Source organism: Scardinius erythrophthalmus (genome assembly GCF_964197995.2).
Source record: "Scardinius erythrophthalmus genome assembly, chromosome: 22".
Lineage (NCBI taxonomy): Eukaryota > Metazoa > Chordata > Actinopteri > Cypriniformes > Leuciscidae > Scardinius > Scardinius erythrophthalmus.
In genome coordinates, this window is record NC_138242.1 from 23,837,172 (window position 1) to 23,860,179 (window position 23,008).

The following is a 23,008-nucleotide window of genomic DNA, read 5'->3' on the forward strand; positions in this document are numbered from 1 at the left end:
CATTTTATTTTTGAACGGATTCATTTAGCACCATCCAAATTACTTCCATGTAGTGATTCCAATGAATCAGTGAGTCATTTCATTTTAGAATGGATTGATTTAGAATCAACCAAATAACTTTGTGCAGTGATTCCAATGAATGAGTGAATCATTTCATTTTTGAATGGATTCATTTTATTTAAAACCATCCAAACTACTTTTGTTCAGTGATTCCAATGAATCAGTAACTCATTTCATTTTTCAATGGATTGATTTATAACCATTTAAATGACTTCTGATAGTGAATCAGTGAGTCATTTTGTTTTTGAATGTATTAATTTAGAAACATCCAAATGAACCAGTTCACTAGAATGAATCAGACTTCCAATGATACATACTGCATTAGAAATTCATCTCTTATCACATTATTACTCCATTTTGTTGTCATTTCCAAGAACATTTGTGCTATTTTTGTGTTTTTACTAAAGCTCATTCTGGTTTAATTATCTTTTGCACAGTAGTGACAGTCCGAAGACTGATGGTGTGGCAGCTGACCGAGGCTCTGCAGACAAATCCCTAGATATCGGTGAGTCCCTGTTCAGAGATGCCATTCAATCCAGAATAACTCATGACTAATAAGACTTATAATAATCTATATCTAATAAGATTAAAACAGCTCTCTGTCCAACTCACTTCATTCGTTTCCATTCTGGAGATGATGGTCTGGCGTTTTTTTTCCTGTGTTCGTGATGCATATGCACGTGATATATATGTGGTCCCGTGTGTTTATCTTTGTATTCGTGTGACTCTCGGCTGAAGATGTAGAAGACTTCGACTCCGTCGTCTTATCCACAGAGAAGCTGAGCCACCCGACCGCATCACGGCCCCGTGTGATGGACCGGCGGCCACGATCGCAAATCTTCACGTCTGTGAGTCCACGGATTTTATTTGTGCATTTCCGTAATTATGTTGTGTGTTTTTGTTATTTTTATTAGTGTTTATTTTTTATATTTTTTTATATCTATATATACCCAGTGGGCACCGGAAGTCAATGTAACATCAGAAAGACGAAGGACAATGTTGTACTGACGTAAAATTTTGGATGAAAATGAAAATTGGGTTGACGTCAAAATCCAACATTGTTTTTTTGTCAGCCTCCAACACTGGACCACAGTTGACTTTTGGTTGCTTAAAACATAACTTATAACCAACAAAATATCAAAGTGTAATGATGTTATAATTTAACATTGAGTCAACATTAGCACTATGACTCTCATGAACCTCATGACTAAATGTTAGTGTTGGATGTCAATTTGATGTTGGCATTAGATGTTTGGAAAACATTGAAATTTTGTTAAGTAATACCACAACTTAAAATCAACAAAATATCAATTCAGCTGTTGTCAGTATTCTACAGTACATCAAAATGACATGGGCATTGGACATTGAATTTTTTTATGGTTTTAGTTTCTGTTAACTATAATAACTCTGCCACACATGCTTGTTTGTTGTTATTTTTTACCTATCAGAGTGTCAGGTCAATTACATTTGGGGGGTTTTCACGCCTATCAGATGCAATCAACTGACAAAATGTCATAGATTTGTGACTTTTACAGGTGTTCAGTGTTAATCCGTCAGATATGATTGTGTCATTTGCTATGTGTGAACGTCACATGGGCTTACCCCGCTCTGCCTGTCTATGGGTTATCTGGTCATGATCACTTAAATATCTCTCTACTTCCTAGTCCTCTCTCTCTAGTCCTGACCTCCTGGAATTCCCATCTCCAGAGGAGGAGAGGAGAGACAAGGATGTGGGAAAGGAAGAGCAGGACTCATTCACTCCCAAAACTTTTGACAACTCCAAGAAGATGCCCAAGGCAGTGCCAGTCATAACAGTAAGCCCCCCCCCATCCCTCCCTTCCCAGTCATCCACCCCCTTACACCCACCTCTCCTTTTGCATGCACATCCCTGTCCTACCACAAGGGAGCACCCTTGTCAAGCATTTTTATGTACAGACACAAAAAGTATTACTTTTGGATACTTGAGTCACACTTTTTAATGATTTCTTTAAAAATTCTTACATTTGAAGTGTGTCTTAGAGGGATAGTTCCCCCCAAAATGAAAAATCTGTCATTATTTACTCACTCTCATAATGTTCCAAAATTGCTTTTATTAGAGGATATTTTGGAAAATGCCTGTTTTTTTTGTTGTTGTTTTTTGTCCATAGGATGAAAGTCAATGGGGTCCAATAGAGCGCTGCAGTGATGTGTGTTTTTTTTTTAGTTAGCATCACCCTGGTTCGACAAAAACATTTGGCATTTGAATTGTTGCAGAAAATAAGCTTTGGGACCAACAAAAGTTTATGATTCTTTCACATTTTGTTCATCATGATAATAATCTTCAATCTTTGAAGATCTTAAATGATAATCTAATCTTGGAAGCTTAAATACAAAACGTAAGCTATAAAAAAAACTACACCCTGGTCACAAGATGACCACCAATATTAAGCTTCCAACAACACTTTCGGTCTTTATACAAAAAAAGTTTGTTAAAATAGTTTGCAAGAGAACAATTATAAACACAGTCTGTCTGCAAAAGCAGATTATAGAGGAGATGAGTTTACCTTTTCGGTGTGATGATGTTTAATGTACCCAGTAACTTCTGCAGTCCCATTTAGACACCTGCCTTTTTCAAGACAAGTCAAAGCTTAGAAAAAATCATAAGGGGCTGTTATTGATGTATTTTATGTTATAGAATAAAGCATGAAAAATCCTGAGCTTGTGTTCACCATAGGCCTTATTTCAAGCATTTAGCAAAAACCCACTGTATGATGGAGCCGGAAGTGCTTAAATGCTAACTCGTTTCTAGGTTTTCACCTCCAAAAATATGTCAGTCCTGCAGCACTCCATTTGTTGTTTTGGACCCCATTGACTTTCATTGTATGGATTAAAAGAGTTCTTAAAAGTTCTTCACAGATGAAAAATAGTCTTGCAGGTTTGGAATGACATGAGGGTGAGTAAATAATGCTAGAATTTTAATTTTGGGGTAAACTATCCCTTCAAGTGTCCAAATACTTTAAGGTGCCACTCACACACACACACAAAGAGAGACTGAGGCCCGAAATGGAAGACAAACGTCCAAGAGTGATTGTTTGATGAGCTCTTTTTCTGATATCTCATGGGGGTTTTCCACAGGCTCCTGAGAAATCATCTTTACCCCCTAAACCAAGTGCCCCTCCATCCTCTTCTGGGTCCAGTGGGGCTTCTCTCCATCAGGGCACCGCTGGTCTGCGGCCCCATTCCCCTAACGTTGATGCGAGAGGGAAGAATGAACAGGGTTCCACGCTGGAGGAGCTCAAAGCACAATTACGAGACCTGAAAGGAACCGTGGAGCTCATGAAGAGCCAGCACAAGTATGAACCAACGGGATGGGGATCAGGGGTGTCAAGTCTTGCTCTTGGCGGGCCACTGTCCTGTTGAGTTAAGCCCCAACCCCAATCAAACAAAGTCTGACTAGGCAATCTAGAAACTTCCAGGGAGGCAAGTTGGAGCTAAACTTTCCAGGACAGTGGCCCTCCAGGACCCTGGTTTGATGGAAGACCGATTGAGTGAAGTAGTGAAAGAGGGGAAGTATAAAGAGAAGGAAATTATTAATCAATGTATGGAAGGAAATGTTTGAGATGAGATGTGGGATGAATGAGTTGATTGACTGATGTCTTGTTAGAAGGATGTGAAATGTGTGTAATTCCCAAACTTGTTTTATCAGACAAGAAATAAAGCAGTTGGTGAGTGAACTGGATGAGGAGAAGAGGATTCGTATTTCACTGCAGGTGAGGGGATAATAGATCAGTCACTAACCAGGTGCAACACAATAAAGCAATATTAACCAGCCTAACATACACTGCCCGGCCAAAAAAAAGTATTGCAGTGATTATTGTTATGTTTCTACAGTAGCATGTTAAATGTTTGGCAACAGTTCTTCTAACCCTAATTGAGTAGATTTTCATTTCTTAAACAACCATGTAGAAAGATACATCATGGCCAAATTCCAGGATGACAATGTCAAGATTCATCAGGCTCAAATTGTGAAAGAATGGTTGGGAGGGAGCATGACGAATCATTTTCACACATGAATTGGCACCTCTGAGTCCAGACCTTAAATTCATTGAAAGTCTTTGGGATGTGCTGGAGTAGACTTTACAGAGTGCTTAACATTTTCAATACAAAATCTGTGAAACCAGGGGGAAATAATCTTAAATCTTAATATGTGAAGTGTTGTTTATATTTCCTATGGCTCTGTTTAACTGACTCCTCTTTGGTTTATGCTTTGTTTTAGATGGAAGTGGAGCAGATTAAGAAATCCCTGTCCAAATGAACTAAAGCATGCTGGATGTATCAGATGAAGGATCTGGCTGAGGTTCCACACCACAGCCCGAGTAGATTGTGCCAAAAAAAAGAACAATGTATCAGAACAATTGCATAAAGAAAACAACTGTTTACCCCCCCAAATCACTTGTACTCTTTCAGCTTTCGTTTTTTTAAGAAGCTTATTTTGCGTGTTATGCTCAGACTGGGCGCTGACTCACAGACCCGTTGCCCGGGTGTGGCCTTACGGTGGGTCATGTGATTAAAGGGTGCCGATGACCCACACCTGGAGACGGGTGATAGCGGTTGCCATGGGGATTAGCTGGTCTCCTGCACAACTGAGACACAGTTACCCCATCACCCTCTCTAGTACTGCCTCTGAACGCTAGTCAAAGAACACATCAAATGAAGGAGAAAGCCGTGTGTTTTACTTAAATACTCTTCACCTTAAGTTCTTTTCTTTTGACTTGGAGGCCTTCTGTTATTTTCTTTATATGCAAAGATGCGTTTGATTTCACACCCCTTGCAGTTTCCACATGCAGCAAACCCACATTGAGGCCTTGTTTATTTGGAGCGTAGTCTTTCCTATTTCTTTTACGTTGGTGATGACAATGAGAAAACTCACGTTTTGTTTTCTTGACTCGGTTGTTTTCTTTGAAATCTTCTATATATACTTTTATATTTTAATGTACTAAATACAATAATGTGTGCAGATTTTATTAAAAAAAGATACTTCAAAAAAGTGATTTTCTGGTTCTTTGTTTATTATATACGCTTATGTCCTCTAGGTGGTGCACCAGGGTCAAGTAGCCTATGTAAATCTCATTTCCCGGGTTAATAAAAAATGTATTATTCAGAATTGATAATAAAAAAATTATTTAAAAAATTGCAAATCATATAGCCAGTGACTTGGACATGTTTTAAAGGGGTCATGAACTGAGAATTTAACAATGTGAATGTCTCAGCAGTGCATTATTTGTTTGTATTCGGTGCATTTCACTGGATTATTTGGTAGTCACAATTTCGATGCAGGCTTTGCAAACAGACTTTTACGATATGGATCTGCCAGCATGTAACCAACCATGTCTATTCTAATGCCTGTGATCAGTGATTTCTGATGTGTAATTATTCAAGTTCAGATAGATTATCTTTCTCTCAAAATCGTTCAATACTGTTTATGCATCAGCAAATCAAGCCAGTGACTAACCAATCAACTTCATATCGTTTCTCTTAGTAGGATGAAAATAATCTTATTTAAACTGTGATTAAATTATATACAGAAAGCGATCAAAGAACACTCCCTTTTCTAATCGCCCAAGCTGTCAATCATACAGCACGAGTTTATCTGGACACTTGCCAAAACTCGTTATGAAATTAACGATGCTGTTACATTGCACAACGAATCTCTTACTGTATTTACATCGTATTTGCATTGTTATTTGGTGAAAGCATTCGTGAGAGTGCAGAAATTGCATTGCAATGATGAGATCACTTCATTCATGCGATCAACAGACTGTCTTTCATCTGCTCAATGCTCATCACTGCAACCTTTCATGTGTAAATCTAAATATAATGCTATAATCATTACTTTACACCTTTTTCTCATCATCTTGGTCATCTGTATTAACTGAATATAATTCAATAGAAAATATAATTAACAGAAAGCTCATTTCCCTTTCCAGAATAAGTCAGAAGCCTCCATCCAAGCATCAAACAGCTGATCTATGATCAGATTTTAAATTCTTGTACGTCTTTTTGGATAGGGGTCACTGTCATGTATATGTGAGATGTTTTATGAGATGAAGTTTATTTTAAGTTCAGCTGCTAAGGGTAAGATCACACACATCAAGCGGCTCAGATACAAACAAACACTCAGACGGCCCTCAGAAGCGCTCACCGTCTGCAGCTATATGGACCCCTCTCTCAAACACATTTAAGACATTCACTGATATCATTCCATAGGCATCCGCTGCTCTTTATGGTATTTGATCTGGTAATTGAGGATCAGGTCTCCTAGTTGCTGGCCACTGAGGCCTGCAGATAACTGTGTCTCTAAGGACGGTCACATCACTAATGATGCACAAAACCAGGAGATGTGAGCACACCTCAGAAATGTTTTAGAATCCAGTATGTAAATTATGTTGTTTGGGTCAATCATTTGAAAAAATATATATTTTGCATTTGATTATGCATTATATTTCTTTAATACTTCTAATTTATTTGATAATACAGATGTATAAAAGATAAAATATCAGTACATTTGCAGGTGGAATAATTGAAAACATGCAGATTTTATTCATAAACAAAACATACATCATTCTGAACCCTCTCATCACACCTTTTGTCTACAAGAGTAAAGTTTGAATGAATGAGGAACTACTAGTAGTTCGGCATTTCGCCACAACCACCAGTTTTTCCAAGTATACTTCTGTCAACGACGCCAGTATGTTGACAGTATTTCTGAAGAAACAATCCTGTGTTGTAATTCAAATTTTTTTGTGTGTGATTTGTGTGCCTTAAAGGATGTGTTAATCATGTTGAGTATGTCCCTTCTGCGTGATCTCGTATGTGGTTGTCTATTTGTCTGTAAACAAATTAAATAAATGATAACTTAAGTTAAAATTAGAGTTATTCTTTAAATGGCATTCTATTAAAGAATAAAAGAGACATTTGTATAAATATTTTATTATTAGTAGTAGTAGTAGTTATAATAATATAACAATCAAAATTATTATTGTTGTCGTTATTTATATTTTCTATAATTTTTTTAAACTGAATCGCTCTAGACACTCTAGACATATGAGTGGCAAGATCAACAAATCTCTTAAAAATCTTTTACATTTACAATTTGGCTAACTTATATTACACTAACTGATATATTTACTAGCAAAGCTTTAGATAAAATGACCCAACTTTTGAAAAAAAAAATAATAATAATAATAATAATTCAATAAATTAAATATATTTGCAAACTTATGTTTGACTATAATACGTTCACTCAGCTATACACACACCATATACCATCTATTTCATTTGTTTACAGACAAGGTAGGGTAGACAGTACATATGACAATACAAATGAATGCATATTTGAAAATAAAAGGAAGTTACTGTTTGGAGTTTAGAAAATAAGCAGCATTTCATATTGTATGCTGTTCAATAGTCTAAGTCTATTTAAAAAAAATGCTATGTTTAAAAATATAATACATAGATGGTGAAATAAACAAAAACATTTCAATATTTATTGTGTGAAAATAATTTAGACTACATCAATTAGCGCTGTCACCATCGTTATGACGTCACGTTGCCGTTTTGCGCCTAATGAAGTTTAAAACCGTGTAGGCTATTTGTTTACCAAGAAGGCATCCGTATCACCGAAGAGTGAGATAAAATGTGAAATCTGTGGCGTGTAAAGAAAACCAAGGTAGGCCTATCATTTGTGAATATTTTACTGAATGTTTTCATGGTGCGTAATTTTTGAATTACGAAAATATTAATTCTGTGTAGGCTATGAGTCATAAAATAGCCGGTCGCTTTATTACTTAAATATGTAAAATGCAATTTCCACCTCATCATTTCAACACTTCAAACGTGATGGAAATGGCATAATTGAGGAAAAATGACTCAACTCTTTTGAATGTTAGTGAGCGTGGGAAAAGTTTTAATGCAGCCTTGCAATGTTTTGGAATTGTTTACTTCCAGTTTCTCGATTCTGAAATGAAATGAAGACAACAGAAAGTAAACCAGTTTGGCGAGCTGGTGCCCTGGGCTGTATGGATCTGGTGGCGGTGCTCTGTTTGCCATGCGCGTATCAGCACGGACAAGTTTTATATTTAGACAAAAGGTTCCAGATGATTCATTAGAGTCTGTACATGCAGCAACAACCGCGAGACGTTTCTCGCGCACTAAACTCTTATGAAATATACTTAGGCTACGCCTGAACGGAAGGACAGACGTTTGAGGAAATGATCGGATCAGAGAGGGCAGGAGGAATGACTTCCTCAAATAGGATGGTAATGCCTGTCTTTGGAGACATTGAGTGCGCGGTGCGCCTTAAGTTTGTCTGACTATCTGCACTTTCCGCGTTAATTCACAAGAGCTGCATTTTGTATAATCGCACAACCGCTGGCGCAAACGAGATAAAACTGGACCGGATTGTAATATTTAGTGATGCGCGCTGCTTTAATGAATCGCAAGACGCTGGACGTCACAGCCACGCGCCTTTCCGTGCCACAGGTGCGCACTACACTTTGGTTATTCATTATTGATTAACGGCGCAAAGAAAAGGAGGAACGCGCAGAGGGACAAAACAATTACTCGCAGTATGGAGATCATGTCCAATCAACCCACATCAGAGACTGGTGGCGACCACACCGCAGCGGTTTCCATGTCTGCAGGCGTGGAGAGGACTGATGTGACCAGCCCGAGTCCGGTGACCAAACAGAGGTCCCTGCGAGCGGTTTATGTGCTGAATGATGGACTGAAAGCAGTGGCCGCGAACAGCCCGGAATCCGGGGCGCTCCAGTGTCTCCAGCGCGCCTGCGACGCGGAGAGTGCCATATTAACCACAGTGACTTTTGGACGATTAGACTTTGGGGAGACAACAGTGCTTGATACCTTTTATGACGCAGGTGAGGCTCTGCAAGGCAGGTTTAAGGCATGGGTGCTCTAGGGGGCTATAGTTCTAGAGCCCCCCAACACTTTACCCTTTGGGTGTCTCTCTTATCTGGCACACCCAGTTCAGTTCTTGGAGCCTCTAACAAGGAGCTGATGAGTTGAATAGTGTGTGCTGGTTACGGAAACATCCAAAATGTGTAATTTTGGAGAGCCTCTTGGACCAGGACTTCCATAGATAACATTCAGCCCTGCAGGATGGTGCATCTAAGAATAGAAACTCATTGGCATTGGTCATGTAAGATTTAGAGCATGGGTGTGCAATTGAATTAAATTACTTGTAAGAATAGTGCTATAGTATTAATGATGCAAATACATGCAAATAAAATAATTTTATATAAATAAAAATATAAAGTTATAAACAAAACTTCATAAAACATTAATATAAAAAAAGATGTAAAATGCTAAATAATAAATAAATAAATGGTGGTGCTGTACATATGCAAAAACATGCAGTTGCTCTCTTATAATTATTACATACATTAATTTAAAAAAGTGAATATTAGTAATACCTTGCAAAAAAAAAAATATATATATATTCATTAAATAATCTAACATAAGAAACATGTTATGGTTAGGGATCAATGGGCTTTCCTATGGGAAGGCTATTACTAAAAGCAAGGGATATTAGGTGTGCATCTGGGATCTTCTGCCTCCAGCACATTCCTTTCCTGGAATTTACTCGCTAGGTCTAGTATGAAGTATCTCTCTCTCTCTCTCTCTCTCTCTCTCTCTCTCTCTCTCTCTCTCTCTCTCTCTCTCTCTCTCTCTCTCTCTCTCTCACTTGTGGGCGTGACTGCACACATTACTCTGGGTGATCAAAATATGTTTACATATGAGCGTTAGGAGGGTGAGAAAATGGGAATGTTTTTAAGTTTGATGCCGAGCCCTTTTGTGCATGCAGACTTCGTTACAGCATTTACAGCACTTTTCAATGATGAAAAGTGCATTTTAGAGCTAAAACTTTGAATTCTAGTTCTGCAAAAAGTGAACCAAACTCTCTATATACCGTTCTATAGAGTAATCTTCTTGTTATTGTATTTTCCTCTTCTCCTCTTTACTAAGAATGTGAGTCATGCATCTTACAGTACATCAAGTCTGGTCTTGTCTCTGCATGGCTTTTAAACATGATTTCAGATGTTTGAGTAGTTTCAACAGAGCAAGCATGTTTGACTGGAAACGAACAAATATAACCATATATAGTAGAACAAATATGCCCTTAGGACTAACTTTAAACAGACAAAATGTTATTTAAAGAGTTTATAGTGTGTGCTGTCATGGACAGTCATAATAAACAAAAGAAGCTCATAAAAATCTTTCTTAAATAACAGGCACTGAGACTGATGCTCAAAGTATGCAAAACTAGAGTGTGCTATAGAGGGATTCTGCATTATGGTCTCCCCGAGGGCTTACTGTGTCTCTGATTGATTGCAGACATTGCAGTTGTGGATATGAGCGATGTGTTCAGACAGCCATCCCTGTTTTATCACCTCGGTGTGCGTGAGAGCTTTGACATGGCCAACAATGTCATCCTCTACCACGACACGGACCCTGACACGGCACAATCTCTTAAGGTGAGAGTCTTAAACACACTCACAAACAGTTTGTTTACCTAGACTTTTACAATGCCCTTTTACAAAGTTTTGATTTTGTTTTTAGGGTCTACTAGAATAGGGTTTCATGCTTGAATGTTCAAAAAACACCTTATTTTTCACATATTTTACATTGTTTTAAAATACAGTCTGTCAGTGACGCTCTGTTTCGTTTTGGTTTCTATGAAACACCTCCTTTCAAAAATGTGCAATGTGCTCTGATTGGTCGGCTGAACCCGTGTGTTATGATTGGTCAACCGCTTCGAGCATGTTTCGGGAATGCCTCTCCCCTTATCATTACTGCAAGTTTCAACACAACTCAGCCAGGCTTTACCCCTTTATCTTGCATATGCCTTGGTGGGAATTATTTAAATGAGGGATATTGTGATGTGTACGTTCCTGGAAGAAACCTCAAGACGATAATCATTGTGTTTCAGAAACAGTACACACTGATATAGAGTATAAGTCCATTTGGAGTGGACTTTGTGCTTTATAACTTTGCAGACCTTTTTCATGCTCAAACCGCAACATTACACACTAAAAAAATGTAAAAAAAAATCATAATATATCACCTTTAAAGGTGCTGTGTGTTACTTTTTTTGATGTTCAATGATTTTAAGAAAGCCATATGTAGTCTGATTTTCCAGTAAATACTGGATTAATTAATATTGATTTCATTAATAGTTTGAGTTTGAGGTGGGACTACATGTTTGTATAAAAAATGGAAGATTGGAAACCTGTTTGGTAACAGTAAGTATTTTTGCCATTGTTTAGTGCTGCTGATTGCAGAAAAATGAAGTGCTATACCTTTAAATCAAGCTAATTATAATTACTACAGATGTTTTAGACTAAGAATTATCCAAAACCACAATCTTACCCCTTAAGAAAATCCTATTTATTAATAATAAAACTAAAACATTTCCCCTTTTATGACATCCACAAAAAGAGGCTTTGTCTCATTTCTAGAAACTTCTAGTTTCTTAACTACCTTTCACCTAAAAAATGTCCACAAAAAGAGACTTTTGGACAGATTTACTAATAGCTTGCACCAGTGCAAACCCTCTTTTGGCATTAAAAAACTACTTTCAGGAAAGATTTTCCTAAAGATAGGGTTATTTTCGTGGCTGACTGTATTGCATATGCATTTAAATGAGTTTCCCTTTCAGATAAACTCCTTCCTAAGCTGAGAATAGCAGGTCAGGCCCTGCCGCCTAGTAGTGGGTGGCCTCTTTGTTCAGATGACAAAGATACTAAAAGAGAATGTAAGAGCCTGAGGGCTCGAAAGTTTAACCTCCCATCAATCCTTGCTAGTATTTGTGTAGTGGCACTTAGAAAAAGTTATGACAGGAATATGTAATTCCTAAGTTGTGGGTTGGTAAATAATGGCATAATAGCCCAAAAAGCATGTCTTAAACCAGATGCTAATTTGCACTGCTCTTGGTAGATTGAGTTGGTCTTTGTGGAAATGATCCGCGTTACTTAGGAATTACATATTCCTGTCATAAAGTGCCACCACACAAATACTAGCAAGGATTAATGGGAGGTTAACATTAGTTAACTCAGGTTCTTACATTAGTATCTTTGTCATCTGAACAAAGAGGCCGCCCACTACTAGGCTGCAGGGCCTGACCTGCTATTCTCAGCTTAAGAAGGAGTTTATCTTTTCTGAGCACTGGACAGTAGCGCTGCCTGAACAACACGGTCTGTATTCGAGCTAAGGAATGCTATCTGCCCGGGACAGCTGCTCATAGCCACGTTGCCACAGAGACATTGGAAGGCATGTGTTCTAGCATACTGAAATGATGACAATCACATGTGGGGAGGAGCATCACACGATCTGTTTGTGTATTTGTTAAAGTTGTGTCACGCTGCTGTGTCCAACTGATTCAGTCCGGTTTCATTCACTGCACCACATGGCCATCAGTCATGGAATAAGTATAATAAATGACATGACATGACATGACAGCAAAACTTTGGAAGTTTGGGACTTATAGTCCTGGACAGTCCTAGTCCTTGATTATGATTGGCTGAGCCACATTCAAAGCCATTGTAAATGTCTCTACAAACATACACCTGTGAACGCATTACATCAATATTACTGCGCCACTATGTCTCTGTTGCTTGTTCTGAAGAACTATATTGCTTAACGGAAGAGTTGTCTGTGTGTTTATTTTATGAAACCATGCCAGGTATGTAGAATAACCGTTTTATAAAACAATACGCCCTGTGAAGTTATGGTTTACAGTGAATTTAGAACAGTTTTGCTCTGCGTCGTGCCCAACAACACCCCTTAGCTGTTCTAAATTCACTGTTTCTTGAGGCTTATGGCTTTAGTATGCATGCATTTTTGGAAATGGAGTAATTATTTTCTTTTCTTTTTTTTCTTGCATAGGACATGGTGGCACAGAAAAACACAGTAAGTATCAAAAGGATGTAATCTGATGAGGTTTGGAGTCCGTTGTTGGTGTGCCAAGAGCTTTGTGTATGAGACTATTTTTGGAGCTCTTATGACATACGTTTACATGCTCTTCTGTGTCAGGGTTCGAAAATATATCCTCCACTACATTTGGTGGGCAGATCATTTTCTAAACTCTTCTTTATGCACATACAGTACACTAATGTGAGTGGACACAAGGTTCTGGTGTGTCGCCGTGTCCAGGTGTGAAGACTATTGCAGGATTCTGATGAACCCATAAGGGCTCTCAAGGTGTCATGGTACTCTGAGTTAGTGGTTTTGAAAAAGGAGATGGTCGTTGAGTGTTAGTCTTTAAATACAAACCTCTTCTATTGGATACAAAGCGGAATCTGATCTTTTATATCAGCATTTTATATCTATGTGATTCACCGAAATGGTCCAGAAACAAGCAAAAGTGTGTTAACCTCTTAAGATCAGTTTTGTGAACACAAATGAAATTCAATATTTGTTCTTTAATATTCATTAGGAATTATTCAGGCATCTTTCTCAGGAATCGTTAACCCAAGATTTCTGACATTATCTACTCAACCTCATGTTCCAAACTCGCATGACTTTCTTTGCTCTGTTTTCCATGGTGAGTGAAGCTTTCAAGCGTAAAAAACCCACAAAAACACTCTAAAAGTGCCATAAAAATGGTCTATATGTCTCATGGGCTTCTGGTGTCATGTGATGGCTTTGTGTGAGGAACAGGGTGAAATTTAAATCTGTATTCTTTTCAGATGACATTAACTCCCAGTAACTTGATCACTGTGTGAATAATAATTCATGAGTAAATTGTAAAAAGAGTAAGACAAATGAACTGGATCAGCCAATTAATTGAAAAGAGTCATTTCCAAATTGCTACTTCTCTCATGAACTCTCATTAACGTAGCAAGGATGAAGCTAGGATTTGAATTTGCTTAAATATGTTTGCTCCTCACACCAGTGTTATTTTAGTATTAAAGAGAACGTAGTTTAATATTAATGGGACACGGGGTCTGACAGCCAGCTTTCTGTGCGAGTGCTTCGGATGTGCGCGCTCAGAAAACCATATATCAGAAGTTTAGACTGACATGGCTTTCAAACTAATGCAGATAATAAACTTTCATAATGATGAAGAACTGCAATGTCACGTAACCGCGATAGAGATGATAATCAAAACTAAACAGATGTTCTAGTTTTTGGCTGAGTGTCTGAGGCACGTGCTGTACAGGCTCCGCCCTCTTCTGGAAAGTGGGGTTGGGAGCAGCAGCTCATTTGCTTTTAAAGATACATGCATGGAAAAGCATGGTTTTTCTTCCACTCAAAAATGATAATTTACAACATGGTATAATAAATGATCTGTGGGGTATTTTTAGCTGAATCTCGACAGACACATTCAGGGGACACCTGAGACTTATATTACATCTTGTAAAAAGGGGCATAATAAGTTCCCTTTAAGGTTTTAATGTAATATTTATAGTTTATTTCATTTCAGCTTTATTTTTTAACAAAAAAGTTTTAGTAGTTATAGTTGTTATTTAACAATAACGCCACTGCCTCACACAAAGGTGTTGTGCGGTTTCTAAATGGCTTCTCATACAGAGCATGAGAACCACATCTTTAATATTTTTATAGTTTTTACATCTCTTTGAAAGCTTGAAAAGTCAACTCCCTATTCAGTGTAAATGCATGGAAAAGAGTGACTAGTGTTGGAACAACATGAGGGTGAGTAAATGACAGAATTTTTTGGAAGAACTTTGCTTTTGTCTTACTCCGCCTTTATTTTACCGTCTTCAATTCATACTGTGCCGTGTAGTGTATATTCTTTCTCTGTCACTCTCTTTTTCTCTTTTCCTTTCAGTTCCCTTCACTGTTTGCTCTCCTTTTCTTTCTTTCTCTCTATCTCGTGTGTTACCTGGAGTAGGCTGCAAGGCCTGTTAAAATAGGCTTCCCATGGGTCCAGTTGCCTCCTGAGTACAGGGGCTCCAGCCTAAGGAACAAAGTAGGTACTGCGAGTGTGCTAGTGCATGCTGGGAAAATCCCATATTCATGTATTGGTATGAGAGTGACCTCTGATGTTTGTCTCTATCGCTAAAAGAATCAGTGAAGTCAGAAGTCAGTGAGTTATTTGTTGCCGAGAAACAGCTTGTTTACTTTTAAATGCTTTATCATTTCCATTAAGTGGATCCAATGGCTTTGTAGTTTTTTGGACCTCCATGCCCTTATGGCCCCTTGGACCCCATTTTAAAAATCACAATGCTTTAGCTGAAGAGTCTGAGAATTTAAAATGTGCTCAGTTGCTATGATTAGAACACAGTCCTAACAGTTTAAATAGTCTAGAAGTATATGGGGAACATTTGACTTGAAAGAGGCTTTAGGTGACCCCTTGCATTTGAGGTGTTGATGTGGCAGATTGCTAAGATGTGCTTCGGCCACCTCCATTTCACTCTGGAAATCTGGGACAGTACATGATCACAAAGGTGTCAACAAGATTTCCTTAAGCACTTCACATCTCTTGGCTGGCAGCTGCTGAGTACATGATCACTAACACAGAGTCACCTCTGACAGACAGTTTGTACTTTTACAGATGTACAGACTTCATATTCCAGTGGTCTCTAAATTGCTCCTACCTGCAAAGAATAGGTCTATGTTGCATTTTTTCACAGATTTAGAATTTGTTTCTCTTTCTTAGGCCTCCAGTGGAAACTACTATTTCATCCCTTACTTGATGACGCCCAACAACGAGTACTTGTGCTGTGAGAACGTGGCCCAGCGTAGAGCATCGGAGTACATGCAACCCAACTGGGACAACCTTCTTGGACCTCTGTGCGTCCCGTTGGTGGACCGCTTTGTCAACTTACTCAAAGACATTCATGTCACGTCTTGGTATGACTGCTCACATTATGATCACTCTTGGTAGGATGCCCACTCTACGGTCTTGCTTTCAGGATATCCTTTACAGAGTTACGCAACGATGTCATGACATTTTTGCTGAACATAAATCAAGTGATTTGTGATTGTTAAAACTTTTTTTTTTGACCACATCTCGTTGTCCCTGAATTGAAGAAATGGGACTCAGCCCAAATGGGATGTAGCAGTCAGATAATATCATCAGGACAGACATGCACAGGTGCATGCAATATTTATTAGGAACTACTGTAGCTTCTAACAAGTATCGGGGTGTCATTTCACCCAGAGCTCTGGTATCAAATTTTAGAACTCCTGCAGATTGTAGTGCCATGATTTCAGGACCCTGTTACATAAAGTACACTAGTCTCGTGTAGATAGATTTTTGACTATTGCTAACACACTTTTTAGCTGGCCAAAACACTTAAGGTACAAACCAAATTAATTGTTGTTGCGTGATGTTTAGATGCATCAGATGGTTCCAAAAATGTGTTTTCTACAGGGGGCCGAGAGTGCTCAATGCGCTGCAACTGTAAAAAAGAGCACTCTCTGCCACCGTAGTTTTCGCAGCAATACCAGAGGAGATCCTTTTTTTTGGTTCCCCCAAAGAACATTTCAGTGAACAGTTCTTACATTTTTTTTTTCTTAACTTGAAGAATATTTAATAATCTATAGAACCTTATTCCACTATAAAGAATCTTTTGTGGAATGAAAAAGTTCCATGGATGTTAAAGGTTCTTAATGGAACCATAGATGCAAATAAAGAATCTTTACTTTTAAAGGGTTGCTTCACCCAAAAATTCACTAATTTCTCACATGTAGTTCCAAACCCGTAAGACTTTTGTTCATCTTCGGAACACAAATGACTATCTTTTTGATTAAATCTGAGAGCTTTTTTGTCCCTCCATTTAAAGCTATATGCAACTACCACTTTGAAGCTTGAAGCTTTGAACAATTAAGTTCAAAGAGAAACTAATCCATATGAATTGAGCGGTTTAGTCCAGATTTTCTGAAGAGACTCGATCGCTTTATATGATGAACAGATTTAGCTTTTATTCACATATAAACATTGATCAGCGAACATAAACAGAAGCTCAACCGAACCTGCTTGACGGGCAAGAACAAACGTCTTTTCAGATTTTTGTTCTGAAGATGAACGAAAGTCTTACGGGTTTGGAACTACATGAGGGTGAGAAATTAATGAATTTTTGGGTGAAGCAACCCTTTAAAAGTATATCTGAGGTTTATAGTACCTGCAGATTTATCAGTGTATTCTAAATCCTTTTATAAATTCTTCCCTGACAGTGCTTCTTACAAAGACACTCTCCTGAACGACATCCGAAAAGCTCGAGATAAATACCAGGGTGAGGAGCTGGCTAAGGAGCTTACCCGGATCAAACTCCGCATCGACAACACTGAGGTTTTGACTCAGGACATTGTAATGAACCTGCTTTTCTCCTACAGAGATATACAGGTAAATACGATAAACCAAAAACATCTAAGCATTAAAAAACTTTACAGCTGGGTTTTAATGGTCATTGGTTCGTGTTTTCAGGACTATGATGCCATGGTTAAATTGGTACAGACCATTGAGATGTTGCCCACCTGTGACTTGGCCATCCAGCCCATGATTCAGTTCCACTATGCTTTTGCGCTCAATAGGTGACCACAAATCTGCATTGTGTGGTATATTCTCCTATTCATATGCTTGGCAAACAGACATTTATCTTATACAGCGTTTGATCTCAGGAACAAATGCATTTATATTTGTGTGTGTGTGCGAATGCAGACGAAACAGCCCTGGAGATCGAGAGCAGGCTTTGCGTGTGATGTTGCAGGTTCTTCAGTCATGTGAGCACCCTGCACCTGATATGTTCTGCTTGTGTGGGCGCATCTATAAAGACATCTTCCTCGACTCTGACTGCAAGGACACCAAGAACAGAGAGAACGCCATCCAGTGGTGAGTGAGTGAAATGAGCTGCTCGAAGCTCACTTTTCAAAGCTCATGTTATTATTTTATTTATTTTTTTAATGAAGGAAATCCTTTAGGTTGGGCTCTGGAACAAATATCTGCATTATTTTACACTAAAACACTCAGAACATCCTAGCACCCAATTTAAGTATGCTGAAAAAAAAAACACCCAGAACACCCTGATAACCTCATTAAATGTGCTAAAACGCCTAGATCACCCTAGCAACTGTCAGAATGCATTAGCAGCTGCATTAAATGTGGTAGAACACCCAAGTAGGTGTATTGAATATGCTAATAACACCCAGATTACCCTGGCAGGTGCATGAAATGCACTGAAACACACAGAACACTCTAACAACCGCATTAAGTGTGCTAAAAACACCTTAGCTACAACACTGAATGTGCTAAAAATACTGAGGAGAGCAGACACATTAAATGCACAGAAAACAGCCAGAACATCCTAGCAGTTGCATTACATGCGCTAAAAACACCCAGAAGGCTCTAGCATCTGCATAAAATGCATTAAAAATACCTAGATCGCCCTAGCAGCCGCATTAAAGTCCTCAATATAGTCCTCAAAAAAAGCTGAAGTTCTCATTCGTTCTTCGCTTAGGGGTAGATTGTTAAAAGCAAACAGCTTTGCCGTATTAAACATGAAAAACTGTGTCAGTGTCTCATTTCATCTGAAGTACAACTTCATTTTCTATATAAAGCTGCTCTCCAGTGGGTTCATGTTTTTACCCACGGACATCTGACTCCAAACAAACAACTTCGAAATGACGTCACATCAGTTTTTCAATTTCGCTTGAAGTATATCGGGGCCTTAAGTGTGCTAAAACACCCTAATAATTGCATTAAGTGGGTTAAAACACCAAGAACAACCTAGCATCCACATTAAATCTACTAAAAACCCATAGCAATTACAGTACATAGCAAAGCACTGGCGTCCACCTATGACACTGTATTATTGTGGTGGTGACTTTACATTTCTTTAGAAAATGTTAATGTGTAGTGTGTGTGTGTGTGTGTGTGTGTGTGTGTTGTAGGTATAGAAAAGGCTTTGAGCTGCAGCCCACTCTGTATTCAGGCATTAATCTGGCAGTGCTGCTTATAGTATCCGGACAGCAGTTTGAGACTTCCATAGAACTCAGGAAGATCGGTGAGGAGGAGCACACTTCCTGAATCCTGTTTCTCCCAGTCCATTCACTTCATTAAGAGCACACATCTCCCTCCTTATCACCTTCTCTCTCTCTCTCTCTCTCTCTCTCTCTCTCTCTCTCTCTCTCTCTCTCTCTCTCTCTCTCTGTCTCTCAGGTGTGAGGTTGAACAGTCTGCTGGGCCGTAAAGGCAGTCTGGAGAAGATGAATAACTACTGGGATGTGGGGCAGTTCTTTACTGTCGGCATGCTTGCCAATGACATCCCCAAAGCTGTCCAGGCCGCAGAGAAACTCTTCAAACTCAAACCACCCATATGGTACATATACAATATACCTGTAGAATATTTATTTTATACGTAAAGTTTAAGAAATAGAGTTGGAGCTGTGGCCAAACAGTTGCATTTCGCCAAAATGCTGGAAATATGAATTTGAATCTGGCCACATCCTTCTTCTACTCATAATTTCTTTTTACAGCTCAGCTTTCTAAAATGGCAAAATTGGGCTTGAATGCAATTCGCATTAATTTAATCTTTCAGGTACCTACGATCAGTCGTCCAAAACCTTCAGTTGATTCAGCATTTTAAGAAGCAGAACACTGAGCATTCTCCTCAAAGAGAGAGACTCAACTTCTGGATGGACATTATCGTGGAGGCCACACAGGGAACCACAAATGGCCTCCGTTTTCCGGTACTAAACCGCCTGGCATTAGTGTCTTATCCAGGACCACAACTGAATCGGCCGAACGGCATTTAATACGCTCGTCCCTTTTTCCATTTCGCAGGTGTTGATTCTGGAGCCGACTAAAGTGTACCAGCCCTCGTATGTGTCCATTAACAGTGAAGCTGATGAGAAGAATGTTTCAATATGGCACGTGTCCCCTTCTGAGACGGTCAGTGCTTTATGTGACGTCATGTTTGCTGAAAATTTTTATTTTGTGTATCATTGTTTGATTTTCCGAACTGGTTACAGAAGGGAATACATGAGTGGAACTTCACGGCGTCATCCATCAAAGGCATTAGGTGAGATTCTGTCTCTGTCTCTACTTTTTTTCTAAGATTAAATTAACAATAGTATTTTTAAAAACTATATATATATAAAAAAAAATCTAGTGTTTGTTTTTGTAGGTAATATAATATACAATTTTAATATCAGCCAAAACATGAACATATGTTGTTTCAGCTGTAATTCTTCAATTTAAATGTGATTTATTCATGATGTGAAAGATATCTTGCATCCTTCCACTCTTTAGCATCTCAAAATTTGATGAGCGCTGCTGCTTTTTGTATGTCCACGATAACTCGGACGACTTCCAGATCTACTTCTCCACAGAGGAACAGTGTGGCAGGTTGGTGTTCAGGTCAAGTTTCTATAAAATATATAAAAATGACACGCAAATGTGATGTTCATCTAAAGTCATGTTGGCTTATTAGTATGGTTGAATTGGATCATTGAAGGTCAGAAGCAAAGACATTGGTTAATAAAGTGAGATTAAATACATAAAGGATATTTGTGTAATTTAACATTTAATTATTGCAGGTTTGCCTAATATTCTGAGTTTGCAATTCACTATTTTCTATCCATTTTGAGGAATACTCAATCTGTTTTTGTGCAAGTGAGATGAGTAAATGTATGCTAGTCTAGAACTACAATACCCATCATGTTTACACAGCGCACACAACGCCTCTGCACTTATTCCCGATTTCTCTCAACATGGGGATTGGAGAGGTGTCAGTCAATAGATGAGAAAACAAAATAACTTGTGTTATTTGAAAAAGCAACAAAAGATATTTAAAAGAAATTAGTTACTTTACTGGTTATTTGAAAAAAGTAATCTGCTCACTGATGTGGGAATGGTTGTCTCCTGTTTGAAGGTTCTGCTCCATGGTGAAGGAGTTGATCACAGACGGATCAGGAAACGCTGTCGAGCTGGAGGGAGAGGGAGACGGGGACACCCTGGAGGTGAACGTTTCAAAGACTAACTAGTTTGTCTAACTAGACTAAAAACTAGTCGATTCTTGTTGGATTTGTGTGGATTGATGTACTTAATTCCTGAATTGTTCTATAGTACGAGTACGACTACAATGAAAATGGCGACAGGGTGGTTCTAGGTAGGGGAACGTATGGAGTGGTCTACGCAGGGAGAGACCTCAGTAACCAGGTGCGCATTGCCATCAAAGAGATCCCAGAGAGAGACAGCAGGTGAGATATTTTTATGATAACCCTATTGAAAAGGCCAGCATGGATGTTCACCTGCATGTTGGCTTATGGATGCTGGTGTTTCCATCAGCCGTCTTAAAGGGACAAAAGTAGTAAATCCAGTCATCATTTACCCTCATGTTGTTCCAAACCTGTTTGACTATCTTCTGTGGAACATTAAACAAGATATTTTGGAAAATGTTTCAGTGTTTTTTTTTATCTCCATACAATGAAAGTCAATGGGCTACAATGTTGTTTGTTCCCAACCTTACAAAGAAAGCCATACAGGTTTTTAACGACAGTGAGTGAGTGAGTGGGATCTTTTTTTAAGTTATTAAAAATAATTTTTTGCAGTATTTTGGATTTTTTGAGCAATATAATGCATTTCCAACTGAAATGAAAAATGTTGGGTAGGACTTAATTTTATCAATCTGGAATTGATTTGATTGTGAAAAGTGGTCCCTGTATGACAGACAGAGAAATGTCTTAGATGGTCTTTTCAGGAGGGAAGATGAATAGAGAATTTTATTTTTTCGATTGTCTACAATACTAAACCATAAGATACATATAAGTGATATCACTTCTACAGTGTTAAGTAAAGCTAATAATAGTTTTTGTTAATTGAAATAAAGATGAATTAAAATGTAAGATGAATTAGAAAAATTGTAAAAATTAGTTTCAATTAAAGTATTAAACTTACTATAACGAAAGAAAACAAAAATCTGAAATTAAAGCTTTAAAAATGTAGTAAAAATGACAAAAGAAATGACTAAAACTTAAACTAAAAAGAAAACTTAAAATATAAAAATAAAAGCTAATTTGAAATATTAATAAATACTATAATAGCATTTAAATAATACTATAATAACGCTGATACATACAGGTATTCCCAACCACTGCATGAGGAAATAGCCCTCCACAAGTACCTGAAACACAGGAACATTGTTCAGTACCTGGGCTCTGTGTCAGAGGATGGCTATATCAAGATCTTCATGGAACAGGTTCCTGGAGGTACATGTGTGGTTTCTGAAAGAAGAATATTAAGTATATCTTTTCTACTTTAAAAATGATTCATCATCTCTCCTTCACAGGAAGTCTGTCAGCGTTGTTACGTTCAAAGTGGGGTCCTCTTAAAGAAGCCACCATAATCTTCTACACTCGGCAGATCTTGGAAGGACTTCGTTATTTGCATGAGAACCAAATCGTTCATCGGGACATCAAGGTAACAACTGTGACAAACCTTTTGGGTCTTTATTTGCGGGTAATCAAAACCAGAAGTTCAATGCTCGTTCATCTGTCCACAGGGAGACAATGTCTTAGTCAACACCTACAGTGGCGTGTTGAAAATCTCAGACTTCGGCACGTCCAAGAGGCTGGCTGGAGTCAATCCCTGCACAGAAACGTTTACCGGTATTTCGCCTTTATCGCCTTTTGTTAGTTACAGAATGTGCTCTCCATGTGACTCTCTCGCCTGTTCCATTTGACCCGTGCTGTGTGTCACGCATCATACATTCTGGTGTTCTTGCCAGGTCAGGGTTTTGGGCTTAAAGTTCAGTCCATCATTAGCCCACCAAACAGGATCCGGGAGAATTTCATTCCTCCCCTTTCAGTGTCAGGGCACCTCCTCCATCCCAACACTATCAGCATACATTAATACATTTTACGAATGCGATTTCCAATATCAGTATTAATGCTCTACATTAGGGGTTTTCAAACGGGGGTCGATGGA

General features: G+C 38.4%; 2 protein-coding genes across 6 annotated transcripts in view; both read left to right on the forward strand.

Moving 5' to 3' along the window:
* The window catches only part of sh3kbp1 (SH3-domain kinase binding protein 1), a 47,156-nt gene extending 41,932 nt beyond the window's left edge, over nucleotides 1-5,224 (forward strand). For 2 of the 3 annotated variants that reach the window (XM_081352660.1, XM_081352659.1), the window contains exons 14-19: nucleotides 498-565; nucleotides 799-908; nucleotides 1,725-1,874; nucleotides 3,175-3,392; nucleotides 3,746-3,809; nucleotides 4,316-5,224. In XM_081352660.1, the coding sequence (XP_081208786.1) occupies nucleotides 498-565; nucleotides 799-908; nucleotides 1,725-1,874; nucleotides 3,175-3,392; nucleotides 3,746-3,809; nucleotides 4,316-4,354 (649 nt within the window). In that variant the 3' untranslated portion in view covers nucleotides 4,355-5,224. The remainder of the gene's footprint in view (nucleotides 1-497; nucleotides 566-798; nucleotides 909-1,724; nucleotides 1,875-3,174; nucleotides 3,393-3,745; nucleotides 3,810-4,315) is intronic. The other variant, XM_081352661.1, reaches the window with a different exon arrangement.
* A 3,069-nt stretch (nucleotides 5,225-8,293) lies between these two features.
* The window catches only part of map3k15 (mitogen-activated protein kinase kinase kinase 15), a 31,201-nt gene continuing 16,486 nt past the window's right edge, over nucleotides 8,294-23,008 (forward strand). The window contains exons 1-19 of one of the 3 annotated variants that reach the window (XM_081353325.1): nucleotides 8,294-8,975; nucleotides 10,453-10,592; nucleotides 13,003-13,026; nucleotides 14,972-15,049; nucleotides 15,740-15,933; nucleotides 17,260-17,428; nucleotides 17,510-17,616; nucleotides 17,744-17,914; nucleotides 18,973-19,085; nucleotides 19,241-19,400; nucleotides 19,620-19,770; nucleotides 19,865-19,972; nucleotides 20,053-20,102; nucleotides 20,333-20,428; nucleotides 20,955-21,042; nucleotides 21,149-21,282; nucleotides 22,163-22,290; nucleotides 22,371-22,501; nucleotides 22,584-22,689. In XM_081353325.1, coding sequence (XP_081209451.1) covers nucleotides 8,669-8,975; nucleotides 10,453-10,592; nucleotides 13,003-13,026; nucleotides 14,972-15,049; nucleotides 15,740-15,933; nucleotides 17,260-17,428; nucleotides 17,510-17,616; nucleotides 17,744-17,914; nucleotides 18,973-19,085; nucleotides 19,241-19,400; nucleotides 19,620-19,770; nucleotides 19,865-19,972; nucleotides 20,053-20,102; nucleotides 20,333-20,428; nucleotides 20,955-21,042; nucleotides 21,149-21,282; nucleotides 22,163-22,290; nucleotides 22,371-22,501; nucleotides 22,584-22,689 — 2,455 coding nt within the window. In that variant the 5' untranslated portion in view covers nucleotides 8,294-8,668. The remainder of the gene's footprint in view (nucleotides 8,976-10,452; nucleotides 10,593-13,002; nucleotides 13,027-14,971; nucleotides 15,050-15,739; nucleotides 15,934-17,259; nucleotides 17,429-17,509; nucleotides 17,617-17,743; nucleotides 17,915-18,972; nucleotides 19,086-19,240; nucleotides 19,401-19,619; nucleotides 19,771-19,864; nucleotides 19,973-20,052; nucleotides 20,103-20,332; nucleotides 20,429-20,954; nucleotides 21,043-21,148; nucleotides 21,283-22,162; nucleotides 22,291-22,370; nucleotides 22,502-22,583; nucleotides 22,690-23,008) is intronic. The other 2 variants (XM_081353326.1, XM_081353327.1) reach the window with 2 other exon arrangements.